This window comes from Indicator indicator, chromosome 19, assembly GCF_027791375.1.
Source record: "Indicator indicator isolate 239-I01 chromosome 19, UM_Iind_1.1, whole genome shotgun sequence".
NCBI lineage: Eukaryota > Metazoa > Chordata > Aves > Piciformes > Indicatoridae > Indicator > Indicator indicator.
This window is the reverse complement of record NC_072028.1, coordinates 6,617,329-6,636,417: the sequence shown is the minus strand read 5'-3', so window position 1 is coordinate 6,636,417 and position 19,089 is coordinate 6,617,329. Positions and strand designations below refer to the sequence as shown.

Genomic DNA, 19,089 nt, shown 5'->3' with positions numbered 1-19,089 from the left:
ATTCTTTTATTCTTATTAACAACACCAAACAATTAAAAATAATGTCAATTTCTTATTGTTTTCCAGTTTTCCAAGGCATCTGCTGCTCAAATGTGATTCTTCTGAAAGATCTTAAGTAAACAGGAGTATTTTAACAAGGCTGTCCATTAAAAATCTGTTAGTTTAAAGATAAGAGATGTGTTCTGCTGGAATTGTTTGTGTGACTATCAGTATTTTTCTGTAAAAGATAAATCTTGAAGAGAGACCTTTCAGAAAAAAAGAGATAAATTTGAAGTGCTTTTTTCACTTAATGATTTGTTAGAACATCAAATACATATCCTTTAATGAAAATTAATACGCTGTAGCTTAATAATTCATCTACTTGCATTGAAAACCCTTTCATTTAATGGAGTGCTCTTTGTTTCATTACATTCGATGCTGATGTAGGTTGGTATTTTTCCGTGAAGGTCAGAAGCATGCCATTCCTTCATGCAAGCCACAAATCAGATCAACAGTTAAACTCTGACATCTCCAACAGTCCCTTCAGGTCCAGCTCAACAGGGTATTACACATTTTCAAGAACAGCAGAATAGCAGGAATCCTCTAGGTATCTGTGCTTTCAGGATTAGAAGCAGCTTTATTATGCAACTGTGATAGTATATTTATCAAACTTTGTATTTCCTCCTCAGTACTTCTCTTGAAAATTAATTCCTTTTCTCTGGGGAACAGAAACTTTTCTTCTAATCTCATGCTAAAATTTATAGCCATTAGTTATTAAGCCAGTCTATTCCTTTTGCTTTAAATCACTATGCTCACTTTGGATCTACAGAAAACACTTTACTGTGCTAGGCTGAACAAATTGAGCTCATATATATTTCTGCCAAATTTTACTGTAGTAGTATCAAAACTTGATTTTTCTCTAATTCAAATATTCTTTCTTGCTGGATTAGGAAGAGCTTTGTTTATTAAGACTGTCATTATTTCATAAATGCTATTCATCAACAATCATTTTCCCTTTTCTGTACATCTTTCTACCACTCTTTGTTTGCTACTTGTGTTTCTATATCCACATCTGTAGATGTGCATTTTCTTGTGTAGAATGATAGCCATATTTTAGTTCTCCTTTAATGCTCTCAGATTTTGATGCAAGAAACCAGAATTCTTTGTACTTGAGTAATTCCATCTACTCTACACCCTGAAGTGCTTCCCAAGAGCCAATCATTCCAACACCTCCCTGATGGTACCACTTTCTCAGTTGTCATTGAAATACTCTTGCCTTTTGGACTCTTGCTGATGACCATCTCCTCTTTTCTGAGCACACTCTTTTGAGCAGTCCGACCATTAGATTTGATGTGGTGAAGATTTGGAAAACACCAAATGGCTATTAAATGATATATTTTTTGTTCAAATACAGTAAATTTTTCTTGTAGACCCCAGACCTACTTCTAGTTCCACAGTAAGAAACACATTCTCTTGTTTCTACATCATTTTTAGTCACTGATATGAAGATTCAGACCAAGAATTTGGCTTCAGACCAACTGAGAAGTCAGTAAGGAGTTCCACAGATCTTCCAGGGCTGGAAAGGGTTTTAAATATATCTCCTCTGTTGTGTACTCATTCTGTTCTCAGTCAGGATGCACAGTTATCTTCCAGACTTGGATGCTCATCTTGTCTAGGTCCTTCTCTTCCACCACTTCTTTAGTCTCCTCTTTAGACTCTTCAGATTTTGCACTAGAACAAATGCACTTCTTAACTCAGCTTTTATTTCACTGTTCTTGTTCATTTGTTGTCTTTGACATGTTCTTCTCTAGTCTGCAATCCTTCCATCTAGACTTTCTTCATAGGCCAGTAGATCATGATCATCTCTCTTGCCAATTCTATCACCTTCTTCTCAAACTTTTGCCTGAAGTTTGACATTTTTCCAGCTGCATCTTTAGTACTAACCACTTCTCTTCTGTGAAACATATATGATATATAAATAGCTTCAATCAGATAGCCACTCAAAAATAATAAGATTCCAGCAGCTTTTCCATCCAGTTATCTTCAGTTCTTCAGTTTCTCCCCCTCTTTTTTTTTTTTTTTTCATATTTTACATTAACAAACAAGCTGTGTTTTCTCTTTTGCTTAAACTCACAGCTCAGAGGAGAAAAAAAAAAACCCTCCACGAAGATCTTAAAGATTTCTAACCTATTTCCTAGCCTACAATGCTTTAACTCCTGAGCTATTCTTTAGGTCAATCTTTCCATCTAATTGTCATTTAGCAGCTGTCCATCAGCTGACATAGAAAATGGGGATCATATACAGTATCTGATATAAAATATCTAAATAAATATCCTCTCCTTCCAAAAGGACAAAATAGACAAGCATCAAAAAAATCAAACCACACCAAACCAAAAAAAACCCACCACCACTACGCATACACCCCCTGCAGCGTTTCTTAGTGGCCAAATAGGTTCATTCAGAAGCTTCCTACAAAGTCTCCTGTGTAATATTTTCTGTCTTCTGGCCTTCACTGAGCATACAAAGTTTTGCCAATTTTTACCTGGTCACTTACTGTTTCCAGATATTTTGTGTCAACAACTAAAATATTCAGTGTTACGAAAAACAACTCCTTAAAATCAAAGAAGAACATCATGGATTCATCATATGTCCATCAGTAAATTCGATAGGAAATCCTTTCAGCCTGTGTTAAAACACATGCTTTGTAGACACTCTTCTCTCCTTATGTCTGGAAGAGGAGATAGAGCTTCTTGGAAATCCCTGTAATCCTTTCCTGCACTTTGAGCTCTGCATTAGTGCAAAGATCAAACTGGGAAAAGTACCACCATGCAGTTTACCACAGTTACAGTGTGTCTGGATAGCGTTATTAAAACAGCTGCATAGAACCACCACTTTTACGTTAGTCTTAGAAAACATTTCCATATCGTGGTGGTGAATAAGCTATCACCACAGTTACAAAATAATCCTGCATCCCACTGTTTTGTACCTCATTTGACTCGATATGGACAAGTAAACCAGAAAAGTAACATATGGAGAGAGACTAAAAATTGAATATCACATCCCTGTGCTACATCAGCAAGAGCTAAACAAAACACATTGATAATAGTCAACAGTTGTATCCTGGGCCATCTGGTCACAAAGACCTATGTTACTGAGATTGAATTAAAATATTTTAGCCTCACTATTTTCTCAGGAACGAAGGCTAAAATGCAAAAGTTTAAATTCTGCTAAAAGGTGAGATTCCTCTACCATCAAGCACAGCATGTCTATGATAATTATTTAATTACAAGATGCCCTAATGAAGGGTGTGCAAATGGACAGGCAACAATCTAATTCCTAAGCAGGTATTCTGGAAAGCCAGTAACAGCATTGAGAACAGTCTCTACGCATGTATTTCCTTGTTAAGCTAAATACTAATTTGAATTTTTGTAATTAATTTAATCAAATTTTTTCACTTGTCCACTGTTACGCCTCCTTCCTGATTTATATTACCAACCCTTAACTAATGAAGTATTCTAAAATCCCCATTTTTTTAAGTGCTATTGTTTTCTAATTGAGATATAAAGAGTAGTTAATTGTTCTCCCCTTGCTCTCCTATTTTTGCAGTTGTGCCCTGCTCCCAGCTAAGTGCTAATAAGCAGTTCAGCTGTGCTGCAATCACTTCCAACCAAGAGGCAGTCAAGTCAGATGAATAAACTACAGTGGCAGTTTGCTAAAGCAGGTGAAAGGGAAAATAGCACACTCAAGGTGCAACTGCAAACCCAACTTTTGTTCAGACATTCAAAGCAGACTGCATGATGGTATCAAACAGAACTAGTCCTATCTGAAATGATCACTATGCTGTTTTTCAGCATAAAGTTCAGCCAAAGTTTCACATTCTTGATGAGCAGAAAAGGTAATATTCCAATAACAAAGATGAAAGCAAAATAAAAGTTGGGTTTACTTTTCACACAGGAAAATAGATGGTTATGCCACACCTCCACACACGTTATTGTATTGGAGTTCCTTGTATCTAAATTATTTCATTGCTATGTTTATTGCTATATCTATACGTAACATATGACTGTCCCACAGCTCAGTCTCAGAGAGATTTGGTTGGGAATGTCCATGAAATAGAAGTTCGGAAGGATGCTGCTCACAGGGCTGGGCAGATTGAGTGAGTCCTTGAAAACCACTCTGGTATGAGACAAACTCTTCCGTACCCATCACGGCACACCTAAATGAGTCCTCAGCCCTGGCTGCTGGCAGTTACATGACAAAAGTTGGATACTGAATCTGCTTTCCTTTCTTCTTCCTTCTCATTTAAAAAACTCTATTATAACATGCAAATTATCCATTCTCTGTATTCTTTCTTCTGAAAAACAATATAGAAAACCCACAACTGCCAAATACATCTGCAATGCCCCGTCACAGTGATTACAAAAGAGCAGAGACAAGAAAGCTTAAGTTCAAAAGAAATCCACACACATCAGAGGCTGAAATTCATCAGTTCATGTAGTGTCCTACTGAGGCTTCTGAAGATAAGCACAAACATATTGTGAAAGAGGAATTAAATGTGTTCCTTGTGCCTCACAGAAGTGGGCAAATAAATGAATTTTTACAAATTCATGAAGATAAATACAAGTTCACAATAAACATATAAAGTAAAACGAGCAAGATGATCAATCTTTTCTACAGCTGAAACAAGTGCATGAATTAGGTGTATAAGGTTTTCTAGATTAGTACAGACTATTTTGTATGAACATTTCAAGACCTATCTTATGAAGTTCTGTGACATATCAAAAAGACATAAAAGAATGCTATGATATTTTTAGTTAGAGAACAATAGACTTTCTTCTCTACCATCAGTATGTCTGAGGCTTCAAACCTTTTTATTTATGTTTTGTTAAGCATTCAGTTGTAAATTACTGCAGTTAACCTAGAATATTTCATTTCATTATTTTAAACATCTCTGATTTTTCTCTCACTTGACACATGTATACTGCTTGCAATAGACTATGGCCAGAATAGTTATGTCTGGATTCCTAAATTAGAGCTACACTGAAAACAAATTACATTTAAAGACTTTAAAATTGATGACAATTCAAAGTATTTCAAGGTATTGCTCATTTGTAGTTGTTGTAATTAAAGCATTCGTTGAGGATAGGTGTCTCAAAGCCTTTGAAAAGCAGACTTCCAGATGCTTTTACACTTATGGTTGTACATCACCAAATGCACTTGTGCTCTCTGACTAACATTTGAGGAACAAAACAAATCAAGATGACAAGATGCTAGGAAAACATTTAAATACAAATAGGACCTGATTCATCTCATTTTGCTGAAAGAGTCTTGTTACCAGGACTCGTGTCCTAAACTCCCAATAAAAATACTTAATGAAGGCAATTGCAGAGGACGAGTCAGACTTCTTCAGATAAAAAAAATCACTGTTCATGAGCAGGAGAGGAAGTGGGTAGTGAGAAATAAATCAACAACAACAACAAAATGCTATAAATCTGTGTATAAGTAGCTTTTTCAATTATCTCACTGCTTTAAAATTGTACAGCAGAGGCATTAAAAAATAACTTTATCATTCACTTATTTACCAACGAGATTTATTGATCATTAATTCTCAAAACCTGAAATGTGAAGGGACAAGTTCAGAAATGGCTTTAGAAACTTTAGGGCATGTTAAAAAACACTTCAGACAGACAGAAAAAAGCTTTCAAAAATTTATGAGATCAGTGTAAATTGTTGATGAAGAGAGGAGAGAAAATGAATCTTCACAGATTAACCTTTCTTTCTCACTAATAGGAAAATAAACTTTCCTAATTATTAAAGTAAGTGATTAGGTGCTGGCTGGCCAAATTACACATTGATGCTAGAGTAAAATTCTGCCCTCAAGCTGTACATTGAGCTCCAGAAACCATATTGGTGGGAATTAGGGATGGAATCCACAGCTAGATAGGCCATGATGTCACTAACACACCTATCAGAGTGATGCATAGGAGACGCAAAATATATTTATGTAAGTACAACTTCTGGTGCATTTGAGCAATTATTGCTATTTTAGATTTAATGATTTCGTATGCACAGCTGTATACCTGGAGTTCTGGAAAAGTGACTGGTAGAACTGTCTGTCTGCGGACAGGAGAAAAATTGTCCACTTTTATATCAGACCTTTGGAAACAATAAAAACTGAAGTTTGCAAAGGCTTGCTGTCATTGAACACTAGAAATTAACAAAGAAATGAACAAAAGACATTTTTAAATGTAATACTTTACAGATTCCAGCTAGGTCTTGATCACAGAAACAAAATAATCCAGACTATACAATGAAACTCTTCCTCACATGCCTGGCCTAGATTTCAGCCCCAGTCTAACCCACAAATACACAAGCAGACAGCAATCTCTACTGTATGTAGTAGCTGCATGAACATACACATCTCTGAAAATGTTTTTTACTTGAATGTATGCTGTTAATGTCTGCCATGAATGCAAAGTCATTTTCATCCGTCTACACAATACAGACAAAATCAATCTTCTCTGTTCAGTTTTAGTTTGTTTTGGGTATTTAGTTTCTTTTTTTTCCCTGAGATATTACTACCAACATAATAGGCATTACAAAACCTTAGAAGAAATAGAACAATTACTTAATACCAAAATTTGATGCAGCTCTTGTTGACTTACCTTTCCAACAGATCTGGGGAATGGTGGTCTTTGATTTTCAGGAATTAATATTGGAGTTGCCAAAATAGCCCTTTTTTGTCTTGGAATTCCAAGGTTGCCTTCTGTCTTAAAGATTTCCTAAAAAAAGAAAAAGACCAATTACAAAGACTTTAAAAAATGCTCAGTTGTTATTTCTGTTCCCTGCATCTTTAGGCAACATTAACATAACTATCAGATTCTAAGTTTTATGTTTTCCAGCAAAGAATGGTAATGTATCAAACTATTTTTTAAAATCTGTCAGGTTATTTCATGCATTACAGTGGCAGCAGACAGGCCATGTTCATCTTGTGTTCCTATAGACTGATTTTAAACCTAAGCAAGTGAGTCTACTGTTCGAAGACAGAGAGTACTTAAATCATATACCTTAGACAAGGTCTGGCTTACCTTAATTACTTATATGAGACCTGTAAAAGGCCACACTTTAAATGTCCTACATAATATTTCACATCTCAAGTTTCATCTACACCTGGTCACTTCTCAGTCCAGGCTTTTAAACAAACTGAACTTAAAGCTGAATTTTCTGAGACTGTTCCCATGAATGAACTCTCAATAAACACCAAAAGCTTGTAACTTAAAAATAAAAATAGACACCAAAACCCATGTGTGTCTTGGATATTTTTTTTTCTTAGAGAAAACTTCATGCTACTATATCAGAAAGGAAAAATGCAGAAGTAGATCGTACACAAGCTTGTCTTTTTTGTTCTGCATTTTCTGGAGTATTTAGTTCTAGCTGAGCTTCAGGCAATTCAGCATTGATGAGCTACAGCAAACTCTTCACAGTGGCCTCTGGCCCCTAGAAAGCTCTGTCCATCACAGCTTAGGCTTTCTTGTCCTTTTGCTCTCTCATCCTCTAAGTGCTGTCTCTGCATGAATTCAGTTTCCCATTGATCCCTCTTACACTCTAAGACCCTTCTCTCCAATAGTTACTACCAAGGCCAAAAACAGCTTCTCCCCATTTCCCAAAGCTCTCCCTTTGATTTGGATCTCTTTTTGGGGAAAAAAAATCCCAAAATAAACACACAAATTTGTACTCTGTTGGGATTTGTGAAACTGAAGAAGGTTTAGATTTCTACTGTTCACCCAGGTTATCATGATAGCTTTACAAGAGACATCACAGGTTGAATTAGATGCCTAACTCCAATAAGGCAGTTGCATCCTACAGATAACAATTTGCTCTGCCCTCTCATTGCAGAAACTTGAAAATCATAAGTTTTTTAAATCCATGTTGTTGTTTTAATAGATGGTATTTAATCACATAACAAGATCTCCATCCCTAGACTGCATCTTTATAAAACTGCAAAGCTGAATAAATTTTCTTGGTGCCATGATCTGGATATCCATCACTCAAGAACTCCACAGGCTGATCCTGCTGCTGTCTTTAGAGGTGCTTCCTATCTAATGAACCCATCATCACCAAAGATGTTACCCTACTTAGAATCCAATCCAATCTTAGAATCAGCCAGGTTGGAAGAGACCTCCAAGATCATCCAGTCCAACCTATCTGCCAGCTTTGGCATCACTTTTCAAATTTGGCAACAGAAAGAAGTGAGGGAAACTTCAACAGTTCACTTTAGTCATGATGAAGTCCAAGAGCAGTGGAAACCATGACTTGCCAGTTTCCATAACTTTTTGAGGTTCACCCTGATAGCAAATTCCCATCTCTTCCAAAGGCTTTGCCACTTCTCTTTATCTTTCAGTCTGCAGGCTACCTGGGTCCCTATTTTTGTCTTTCAATTCCTCTCCCAAAAAGAATTTTCCTTAATAAAAATTTATGAGAAAGTTCAAGATAAAAACATTTGAAATGTCAAATATAAGGGGAAGAGCTGAATTCTGTCCAAAGGCAAATACACAGAGCAGTAAGCTTTCAAAATCACTTGCACTGTAAACACCACAGACAGTTTGGCTGGCATGTGTCTGTGAGATTTCTAAGGAGAGTAAAAGTGACTACCAGTATGTCTGGAAGAAATACCAGTTCTGTAGCTCAGCAGCAGCAGTACTGAGCTGATGACAGTTTCAGTTCTGCTAACTCCTACATTCATAGTTGCCCTTCAGCTAATGGAAATGTAAGGAAGAATTCCCAGATGCATGTTCCAGGGAAATGATCAAGACATTTATTCAGATTTACATCTCTTTGTATCATACAATGGTTTGGGTTGGAAGGGACTTTTAAAAGTCATCTAAGTCTGACCCCTTTCAACTAGATCAGGTTGTTTAGAACCCTGTCCAACGTGTTTCTTGAATAATTAATGCTACTTTCTATGTTAGTTTGAGAAGTAAAGGGAACTTCAAGTTATTAAATATCTAGATGTCCCAATTTTGGTAGCCATAGACCCATAAGCAATTAATTCATTACTTTCTCATGACAGGATATCCTTTACATTTTGACAGAAGGTCTACAAATGGAAGAAAAAGATGAATTATATTCAATGAGTTGCCACTGTACTCACTAACACAAAGAGATTCTAAAGGAAAGCAACAGGCTAAGACTTCAAGCTTCCAAGTCCAGATCTCTGAGCAGGACTTTGGAATTAAAAAAAAAAAAAAAGAAAAAAAGAGAAACAGTATTATTTGTTTGTTTATTTATTTTTCTAAGCATGACTAATCTGTTGCATGGAGAAGAAAGCTTCTGCAGATTGGGCAATGAAATGCAAGCACTTCCCTAGGTATGCTGGGGAATTTCTTCAAGGTTTCTTTCTCTCTTTCTCATCATCCCCTGCTGTCTAACAGCAAGATGACTGATTAAATGAGTAGCCAAAACCTTCACAGTGGAATACAGGTAAACAGAAAAGAAAAAAAGATACTTCACCAACACATTTCATAATTCACTGCTGTTTGTGGCTATCATAATTATTTCCCTGATATTAAAGGATGGGGTTTCTTTATTCAGGTAGCTGCAACTGTTGGTTTGGTCTTCAAGCAGTATATAAGACAGAGTCTAAAACTGTATGTGTACTTAGCACCTGATTCAACAGTTAAAACACTAAAAAGATTCTCACTCATGGCTGAAAATATTACATATATAACAAATTTTACTGAATTCACCAATTTAATTTCTTGAAGAGGCAACTTACGAGGAATATGAAATTACACCAGTCAGAGCTGGTAATTTAGCTTCAAATTTTCTTAAAATATTGGGCTAGTATTACAATACAAAACCCACAAGAGCTTTCCCTCATCTTTGCTGGAAACAGCTGATCAAAGACTATAACCCCTACCACATCCTTGCAGCAGCCATGACTCCAGATAACTGTTTGTGTGGCAGGAATCAGGAGCTGGCAGTCTGGACCACAAACAGAAACCTAAAGTGTGTGTCCAGAAATATCCATTCACAACCAAAATTTAACAAAATTTAATATTTACATGTATTATAATAAATATGGGCTTACATTAAAAAAAAAAAAAAAAAAAAAAGCTGGTTGTCTGAATTTTATTTTACTTTGAACTGAAGTGGTAGGAGAGAAACCCTTCTAGGTTCTTTGTTACTTAAATGCAGTATAATTTTTCCAGCATTTCCATTAGGCTTGTATTGAAAGATTCCAGTCTGCCCAAACTTTGATGCTATACAAGCTACAATTTCCCTAGATACTTTGAGAATTTTCCACTCCATTCTGGTTTTCTTTCTTTTTACCAGGGCTTCTTAGGATCACTGCAGTACTTGAACATTTGAATGAATGACCTAGTCTCTATCTGGCAGCAGGAACCATTACTCTTGGCAAAGAAAATGTCATTAGAACTTGTCGTGGGAATAAGGAGGTTGAATACTGATATCAATTTGTCAAAATAATGGTAAGAAACAGCACTGGAATGGCAATCTCTAATCCACTTTGGTGACCAGGAAAGTGGATGTGTTTCTTGCCATTTAGTTGTTTTCATACACTAAGCCTGACAGTGTAAAATCAGGTCAGTTTCTAAGACAAAAAAAAAAACAAAAACAAAATTAATCAGATATTTGTTGTAATTCATCTGAAATAACAAATGAGATGTGGTATTCAGTGGTATATCAGCCTTCCTACAAAATAACATCACTACATAAGACTTAAAAATTAAAACTGCTTGTGGACCGACTTAAGAAGAAATAATTTATATGTAATTCTCACAATTATATGAATTGTGAGAAAAAATATGAAATTTCACAATTGTGCTGTAATACTTAGTTACCATACGTATGTCATCTCTGACATTGGAATATTGTTATTATTAGCAACATTAGTAATTAATGGTTTCTAAAACATGTCAAACCAGAAAAAAAATTTTCTCATGTTGTTAATAACACAAAAATCTAAGAAATATACTGGAATTTTATTTTTAAATTCAAGACCAACCGCTTAAATAATTAACTGAATGATTAAAGTTAAGAATTGCAAAGGTCAGTGGCATACACACAAACATCTGCTCATAGGTCATCTGTACTTGGTGTCTGTAAATGGCATCCTAAAAATCACAGTATGCACTTGAGAACATCAAATCAGATAAAACCTAGCATGCTAAGGGGAATCAGGTATTTCAGAGCATGTAAGCTTCCAGACTTGGGAATCACAGTCAGATATAACATCTGGGTAATGGAAATTACTGGTGGAACTTGATTTAATTACCCTGGGTATTTCTAGTTATAATTGTTATCTAAACAGAGAGGCAGAACCCTATACTGCCTAACTGATAAAACCATTAACTTCACAGACTCTTGACTACAGCTCCACTCCTGTGCCACTCAGGGAGCTATGCTATATGTAGTTTTTCTATGATGGAGATCCCTTTCATCTTTTGAGACATCAAAAATATAATAGGGAAAACTTTATTCTTGTTTGAATATTTCAGTTGTGTAAATCACCACTATTTTAATGCTAATTTATTCTAAAGTATTTTTGTAATGCATATGTGACAAAATGTCAGCCATCATGGAGACAAATCTTAACTTCTGTTTGTGAAATGATACATTCCATTATTGCCCTGAACATCTGCAGTATCTTTTATGATGGAAAAGTCCTGCTCCTATCTTTATATCTACTTTATTCTATGTCAGGGATTTTTTTTCTAAGATAACAATGGACTACATGCCATTAACTTCCCTTTTGGACACGTTAACCATGGGAGTTACCCGTTCTGAGATTAACACAGAATGGCAACCAAGTGCCTTTTCATCTTTGAATTATCATTTCAAAATTTCCTTGTCATCCTTGTCATAATGAGCGTTATTTTGATTTTGAACCATATGTGAATCACCCCCTCTTTTAGGAAATCTCGTATTGTTCCACACTGCTCATCAAATATAATGAGGTATCCCTTGCACAAACAACCAAATATGCTCTGACTGCATCTGTCACACAGCATTGTAAATACAGGCTTAAGGAAAAAGACAGTTGCTGACCTTATGCCTCTGTCTTCACCAGGACATACTAACAATATATCACTCGTTATCATTAAAAATACCTTTCCCCCATCTCTACTGTGCCTACACTGGTTGCAAAGCAAACAAAACCAGATTGCTTTTATAAATTCAAAATTGGAGAAGATGTCCAAACCCTTCAGCACTTTGGGTAAATGTAGTATAAATAAGGAATCAGAGAATCATAGAATTGTTAGCTTTGGAAGGGACCTCAAGGATCATTTAATTCCAACCCCCCGGCCATGGACAGGGACATTGGCAGAGGCCAATGGGATAAGATTTAACAAGGCTAAGTGCAGGGTTCTACACTTTGGCCACAACAACCCCAAGCAGCACTACAAGCTGGGGACAGAGTGGCTGGAGAGCATTCAGGTTGAAAGGGACCTGGGAGTGCTTGTTGCTGATAGGCTGAACATGAGCCAGCAGTGTGCCCAGGTGGCCAGGAGAGCCAATGGCATCCTGGCCTGCATCAGGAATAGTGTGGCCAGCAGGACAAGGGAGGTTATTCTTCCCCTGTACTCAACACTTCAGTACTTGTGTCCAGTTCTGGGCTCTTCAGTTCAAGAGAGATTTTGAGGTGATGAAACATGTCCAGAAAAGGGCGACAAAGCTGTTGAGGGGCCTGGAACATAATCCCTATGAGGAGAGGCTGAGGGAGCTGGGGGTGTTTAGCCTGGAGAAGAGGAGGCTCAGGGGTGACCTCATTGCTGTCTACAACTACCTGAAGGGAGGTTGTAGCCAGGTGGGGATCGGTTTCTCCTCCCAGGCAACCAGCAACAGAACAAGAGAACACAGCCTCAAGTTGTGTCAGGGGAGGTATAGGCTGGATATTAGGAGGAAGTTCTTCACAGAGAGAGATTTGCCATTGGAATGGGCTACCAAGGGAGGTGGTAGAGTCGACGTCCCTGGGGATGTTCAAGAAAAGACTGGACGGGGCATTTAGTGCCATGGTCTAGTTGATTGGGTAGGGCTGGGTGATCGGTTGGACAGGGTGATCTTGGAGGTCTCTCCCAACCTGGCTGATTCTATGACACCTTACACTAAATTAGGTTGCCCAGAGCCAAATCCAGCCTGGCCTTAAAAACCTCTAGGGATGGGGCTTCTACCACCTCCCTGGGGGCAACCTGTTCCAGTGTCTCACCACCCTCATGGTGACCAACTTCTTCCTAACATCCAATCTGAATCTCCCCATTTCTATTTTTTTTCCATTGCCCCTAGTCCTATCACTACCTGACACCCTAAAAGCACTCGCTCATCCAATTGTTGAGGCATACATGCATTAAGAAAAGGGTCCTACAGTAAAAATTTACCTTGAAAACAAGGGGGTTAGCTTTATGTGTCTTGCTGCAGGGCATCCAGCTGTAAGTATACAGAGGAAAATGAACACGTTTTATGCCCAAGTTCTGGATTGCTCAAGTGCTATGAAATTCATATTACATCAGTGCTGCACAAAAGCAGTTTCATGATACCCTAAAGCAATAATGCTGTATGTTAAAGTCATGTATAATGTTTAATAGATCTAGTGGCTACTATCCCAGTCCCACATCTGAGGGGATGCATAAACTACACTTCTTCCTAATCCTTACAGGGCTCCAATCTGTGATTTCAATTCAAACCTCCCCAAAAGTTTTTTAAAGCTCTATTGCCATGTATTTCTTATCCCTCAAATTCTTTAGCACCTCCATTCCCTCCACAAAACAACTACTCCTCTAATTCCAACCAATATTTACTTTGTTATTCTTTTCTAAATTCTGCACGATCCTTCTGTTCTTCCTGTGTACTTCCTGCATTCCCAAATAATACCACACTCTTTCTTGCTCCAGGCCTCAGTGTAATTCTACAAGTCTGTTTTTTCTTTGGAACACATTCATTCCTTAACATTTACTTTGAGGTTTTATTCTCATGAACGCTGATGTTACAACTCTACCCAAACTGAAGTCACCTTGTATTTGCATTTTTGTTTCCAGAAATACCTATTGTTTCATGTTCTTATACCTCCTTTTGGGAAATTTGTGTCTTGGCATCACCCCTCCTAAACCCCCCTATTTCAGCAATTTTTATCAGCTAACCAATTACATTCTCCCTCCAAAAGTACAGCCAGCGTGAACATTTCTGAAATCTTGGCATATTTGGGAACACTGCTGGTAGAGGCCCTTCAGCTCATCCAAGACAAGAAAAGTAACAAGAGGTCCTCATAATACCGTATCTTTACCCCTTCTTTCTCTTTGGAAGTATTGCAGCAAATACATTTCATTGACATAGATCAGTCCAGAGCTGATGAAATCCCACCACCCAGGACCCTTTTCCCCTCCCCTGCCATTTCCCCAATGCACAGCTATACAAGCCATTCAGAGCCTGTATAAACTCTGTCAAATCACAGCTGCATAAAAACTTCAGTGTCCATGGTGTAAAGCAGCAATGCAAGGAGCACACCAGCAGAAAGAGAAGCCCCTTGTTAAGCTACCAGCTGAACCATGGTTCCAAAGTTTCTGGATCCTTGTTTCACACTAAATACAAGCAAGTCTTTATTAAAAATGAGAATTAATTCATGTCACATTAGACAGACATTTATACACACTAAAAATTATCTCTTCTTTCTCTCTCAATAGAGCATTGATCCTGACAAACAAGAAAAAGTCTTATTTTCCCATGCGTAAAATTTGCAGGGTGAAGGCTGGGAGGGTGAAGGGTGGAGTTGAAGGACAAAGAATTCAGCCTTTGGCCTGTGATTTCACAAAATCCAGAGAAGAAACCACAATGCAGACTGACTGTATCTCCTACAATCCTGTACATTTTGACAAAACGAATCGTGCATGTGTAGTTGGTTGGGCACACCCAGATGAATCATACTCTGTACTACACAGGTCACATCTAGGAGTCATGGAAAAAAATTGTCAGTTGCCTCATGATGAAAATCAAGACCTGTTTTACTGAGTCTGAGGAAGCTGTTTCTTGTTGCAGCAATCAAGGAGAGTTTAGCTGGGAAAGAGTATCAATACTTTTCTTTCTGTTAGGACTGATACACCCCTGTCTATTTCTAACGTTGCATTCACTCTCATGACCACTTCTTTCCATTAAACACGAGCTGTGTTGTCTACAAGAAAAATAATATGTTACCTAAGACTGCAAAGCAGGAATAGATCACATTTTGGTCACAGATCCGTACAACAAAAAGTCTGGATATGTTCTAATAGATTTGACTGTGTATGTGTGGTGCTCTATTCTTGTGCTCTCTTATACAGGAGATGCCAGACAGACAAATGAAGTAGTAGTCTGTGGTGAAGACAAAATGCCCACTTAGATTTAGGCTACTACAAAACTCAGCTAGATTTGAAATTTGGTTGAAAGAGCTGAACTGCTCTTGCATTAATCCACTTCACTGTTTGGTCTGGCTACTTAGAACAAATTAATTAACAGGTGTCAACAGAGTCCAAAGAGCTGAAACCATGGTATATTAATCCACTTCACCACTTGGGCTGTATTTTTACTCTTCAGTACAAACAAATTGACAGTAACTGTCTGATACCAAAAGCTTAATTCCATTCTGTGATAAAAATAGAGACAGTGTTGCAGTGTCCTGTGGACAGCTTCTTCTTAAGACTCAAGTGGTACTGAATTGAAAAATACAAGACCTGAGCAGGCCATGGGTTATTTGTTCCCACTGTAGTGGGAGATTCCATTAAATTCACATGACAATGTCCCTTAGTTCTAAACCTTTCATTATTTTGGACAGTCTCAACGACACACATATTATTACTGAAGAAGAAAGCAAGCAGGTGAACTTCTGACTTAAGTGAAAGGTATCTAAAAATTCACATGCAATAAAAAAGAACTTTTTTAAAAGTATAACTGTCAAGACACTTAAAACCCCAATCATTCATTCCCTTTTTATTCCAAATTCAACTTCTACAGAACTTGTAAAATAAGCTAGTTAGAAATAGCAACATTGCTTGATTTGCTGTATCTGTTTTGGGGTGGGAAATCAAAGCCCTTTTGTAGAGCATTTACAAAACAAAAGTGAAACATGGGAGATGGAGACTCAGACATGGGACAGAGATCTCGGTGGATTCTCACATTTCTTCATAATCATATGCTGGCAATTAAATCTAATTCAGGAAATTCAAAGATGGTACCTGTCGGGAATCAGGAGCAAATTAATTGCTATAGTGGAACAGATCAATGATTCATGAGCTGTAACATCAAGCTGCTAACAATATTAATTGCCACATATTTCAGAAAAAAGAGTCTACAATGGCAAGAGTTATAGTTTACAATGGTTTGAAATTTTGTTTTTCCTGGATCATGACTGCTGAAACTGAAGTTGAGTACAGCTTCACAATACATGAAATGTGACATTGATAGTTCAGTATTGTCTATCAAAATTCCTTTAATTGTATCTGAGAATTTTGCCCTCACAACCTGCAGCCATAGTAGCACAGAAATATTTATACTCCCTACTTCACACCGGTTGACTTTTATCTGACTGTCTCCATGGGATGAGAACAGTTGCCACCTACACAAACACCAAGTAAACAGGTTTTATTCAAGTTTCCTGGCCAAGAGAAGACAGATCCAACATTACTTGCAGTTTGCATGCCATCTGTTTGGCAACTGCTAGGACTACTGCCTTGTTTTTGTAGCACTGGCCATGAGCTGCCTACCCTGGGTTTATGGTCAGTGGGAAGCAACATACAAGATTATTGAAAAGAATAATACTCTCAAAACTGTCAGGGCAGGGTTGGAACACTCCATAACTCCTTATTGACTACTATGGAAGGACTGAATAGGAACAGGTAGTCCAGCAGTCAAAGCATTCACAGAGGTTAGAGAAGACATAGATTCAGTATTGTTTTAATAATTGCTTCTGGGCGCTTTCCAGTGAACCACATTATTTTAGCAGACCCCACAGAACTAAAAACTCTACTGAAGTCTCTTGATTTCTGATCCAGTGGCTTTCTGAGAGAGAAATGACACATTCAAGCACCTGAGCTCAGACCAAAACAGAATATTATCCTCCCCTCAGAGTTCACACCTTACTTTTTTGTTCATATTTCATATTTGTTCAGTTGAAACAGGTAAGTTTTAATTTATCTATATGCATTGTCTTGCTCCCAAAGTCACTGAAGTCATTAAAGTCAGACCTCTGATGTCTGCTGCCTTTACTGACACACAGGAATTTAAACAGGAGAATTCTAGAAGTAAAAACCTGAGCTCTCTCAGCTTGAGCTAAGTCAGCAAAATCTCTCTGCTTCTCATAATTATCCATCATACAGCTAGCCCCAGCAGAATCTCGACTGGACTCTATTTAAATGGCATTATGAATTCGCAAGATGAATTCTTCAGTTCTCATTGCACATGCCAAGTACAAATGTTCTGCTTCAAAATGTGACCAAAGAACCATTGTGTGTATCAGATTATGCACAGCATGTTGCTTCTATGAAGTGCAGAATTTCCAAGGAATGTAAGAAAATTAATTCTGCTTTGTGTTATTCAACTTTCTTTGCACCATTCTCTCTAGTGTCTGTAGCACTGCAACAAAATCAAACTATCAGCTTAGTGATTAAGGTTCTGGTTGCTGTTCCCTGACCATTTGGAATGAAGCACAGTATCAGTTTCTTAGCTTTATTTTCCTGAACATATCTCATAGATACAGGTTAATAAATTGCAGCATTCATAATTGGACATACTTTTATCCCTGCTTCAGTTTACAAACTGTCCATTAACAGAGCTTGAAATCTGTGAACAAATACGTTATCTACCATTATATGCAAGTTTCTCAGATGAGTAATTTTTGATCTTCAGATTGCTCAGGCAGTTGCTTAGAAACATTTGTCTGTATTAGTTACACAAGTCATGTGGTATTATTTTTCTTTTCAGATTGGATGGCTTCTGTGAATAAGCAACAGAGCATGAAATGCAAATTTCATGATATAAAATTCAAAACTTGCTTTCGGCAAGGATTTGATTTATTACATTTACAGCACAAGATGAAAACAAAAAGGTTATCTCTGTGATCTGAATGACTTGACAGGGGAAGTAATGCCTGTGTCACTTGGAGAACTAGTGGCATAAATTGCAAAAACAAACAAACACAGGCATTGGGAAAAAAAAAAAAGGATTGAATAGGATCAGTGGAAAGTGTGGCCTAAGAAGCTTATTTGATCATTCATAGGAACAAGAAGATAAAGAATAGGATTGAAATTTGGAATAGTCATCCTGCAGAATGAAATGGAACCTGTGCATTAATTCAGTCTATTAGTTATCTACATAGCAATCATGAGTTTCTCTTCTACTGATTAGTATTTTTCAGGGATTAACACTTTCCTAGACTAAAGGATAAGTAGTTAAATGGGAAAAAAATCCTCAGAGATTCAAGTAAATTATTGTTATTTGCCTTTTCAGAGCTTGGAGCAAGCAAAGAAAGTGAAGCAAGTAGTCTTGTGTTTATTGATAGTAACAGCCAGGTCTCATTCAATGTGACTGAAAAAGTATTCAGTAGTATTTCATTGTCAATTATACAGAAATATAGAGTATGAGAATCATTGAAACCCACACCTTTTTGGTTATTCAAACTTCATAAAAGAACCAATTGTATTTGCCTGTTTCTCCACGAACAGTAATGATTTTTCTTCTGCACTGGATGAAATGGTTTGTTGCAGCAAACTCAGTGGTTCAAAACTAAATATAGAATTTTACTAACGGAGGCCACTTTCAGTTCAAAAGAACCAAATATGGTAAAGCTATGTTTCTGAGCACACTGAAACTGTGACCCAGTGTACTTCTACAAAGTTTACATTCAAAATGTAACTGAAGTCGTGAAAATCAAGCCAAACAAAACCCTGAATGAGAAAATGTTGCTAAAACAATGGAGAGAAACCTATAAAACAACAGTGTTTTGTTTTTCAGTAAATATTTAAATCCAGGATGCAAGGACTGATGGACAATAAAACCGTTTGAAAAAAGAAATTCTACAGTTTTTCTGCATTGCAATGCTGCATTGAAATCCAAAAGTATGTGGTCTGA

The 19,089-nt window shown here is 37.1% G+C and overlaps 1 protein-coding gene across 1 annotated transcript in view; it reads right to left on the bottom strand.

The window, feature by feature from the left end:
• Positions 1-19,089, bottom strand: part of CDH13 (cadherin 13) — a 466,549-nt gene that overhangs the window by 263,803 nt on the left and 183,657 nt on the right. The window contains exon 4 of the mRNA XM_054389914.1: positions 6,645-6,761. Within this exon, the coding sequence (XP_054245889.1) occupies positions 6,645-6,761 (117 nt within the window). The remainder of the gene's footprint in view (positions 1-6,644; positions 6,762-19,089) is intronic.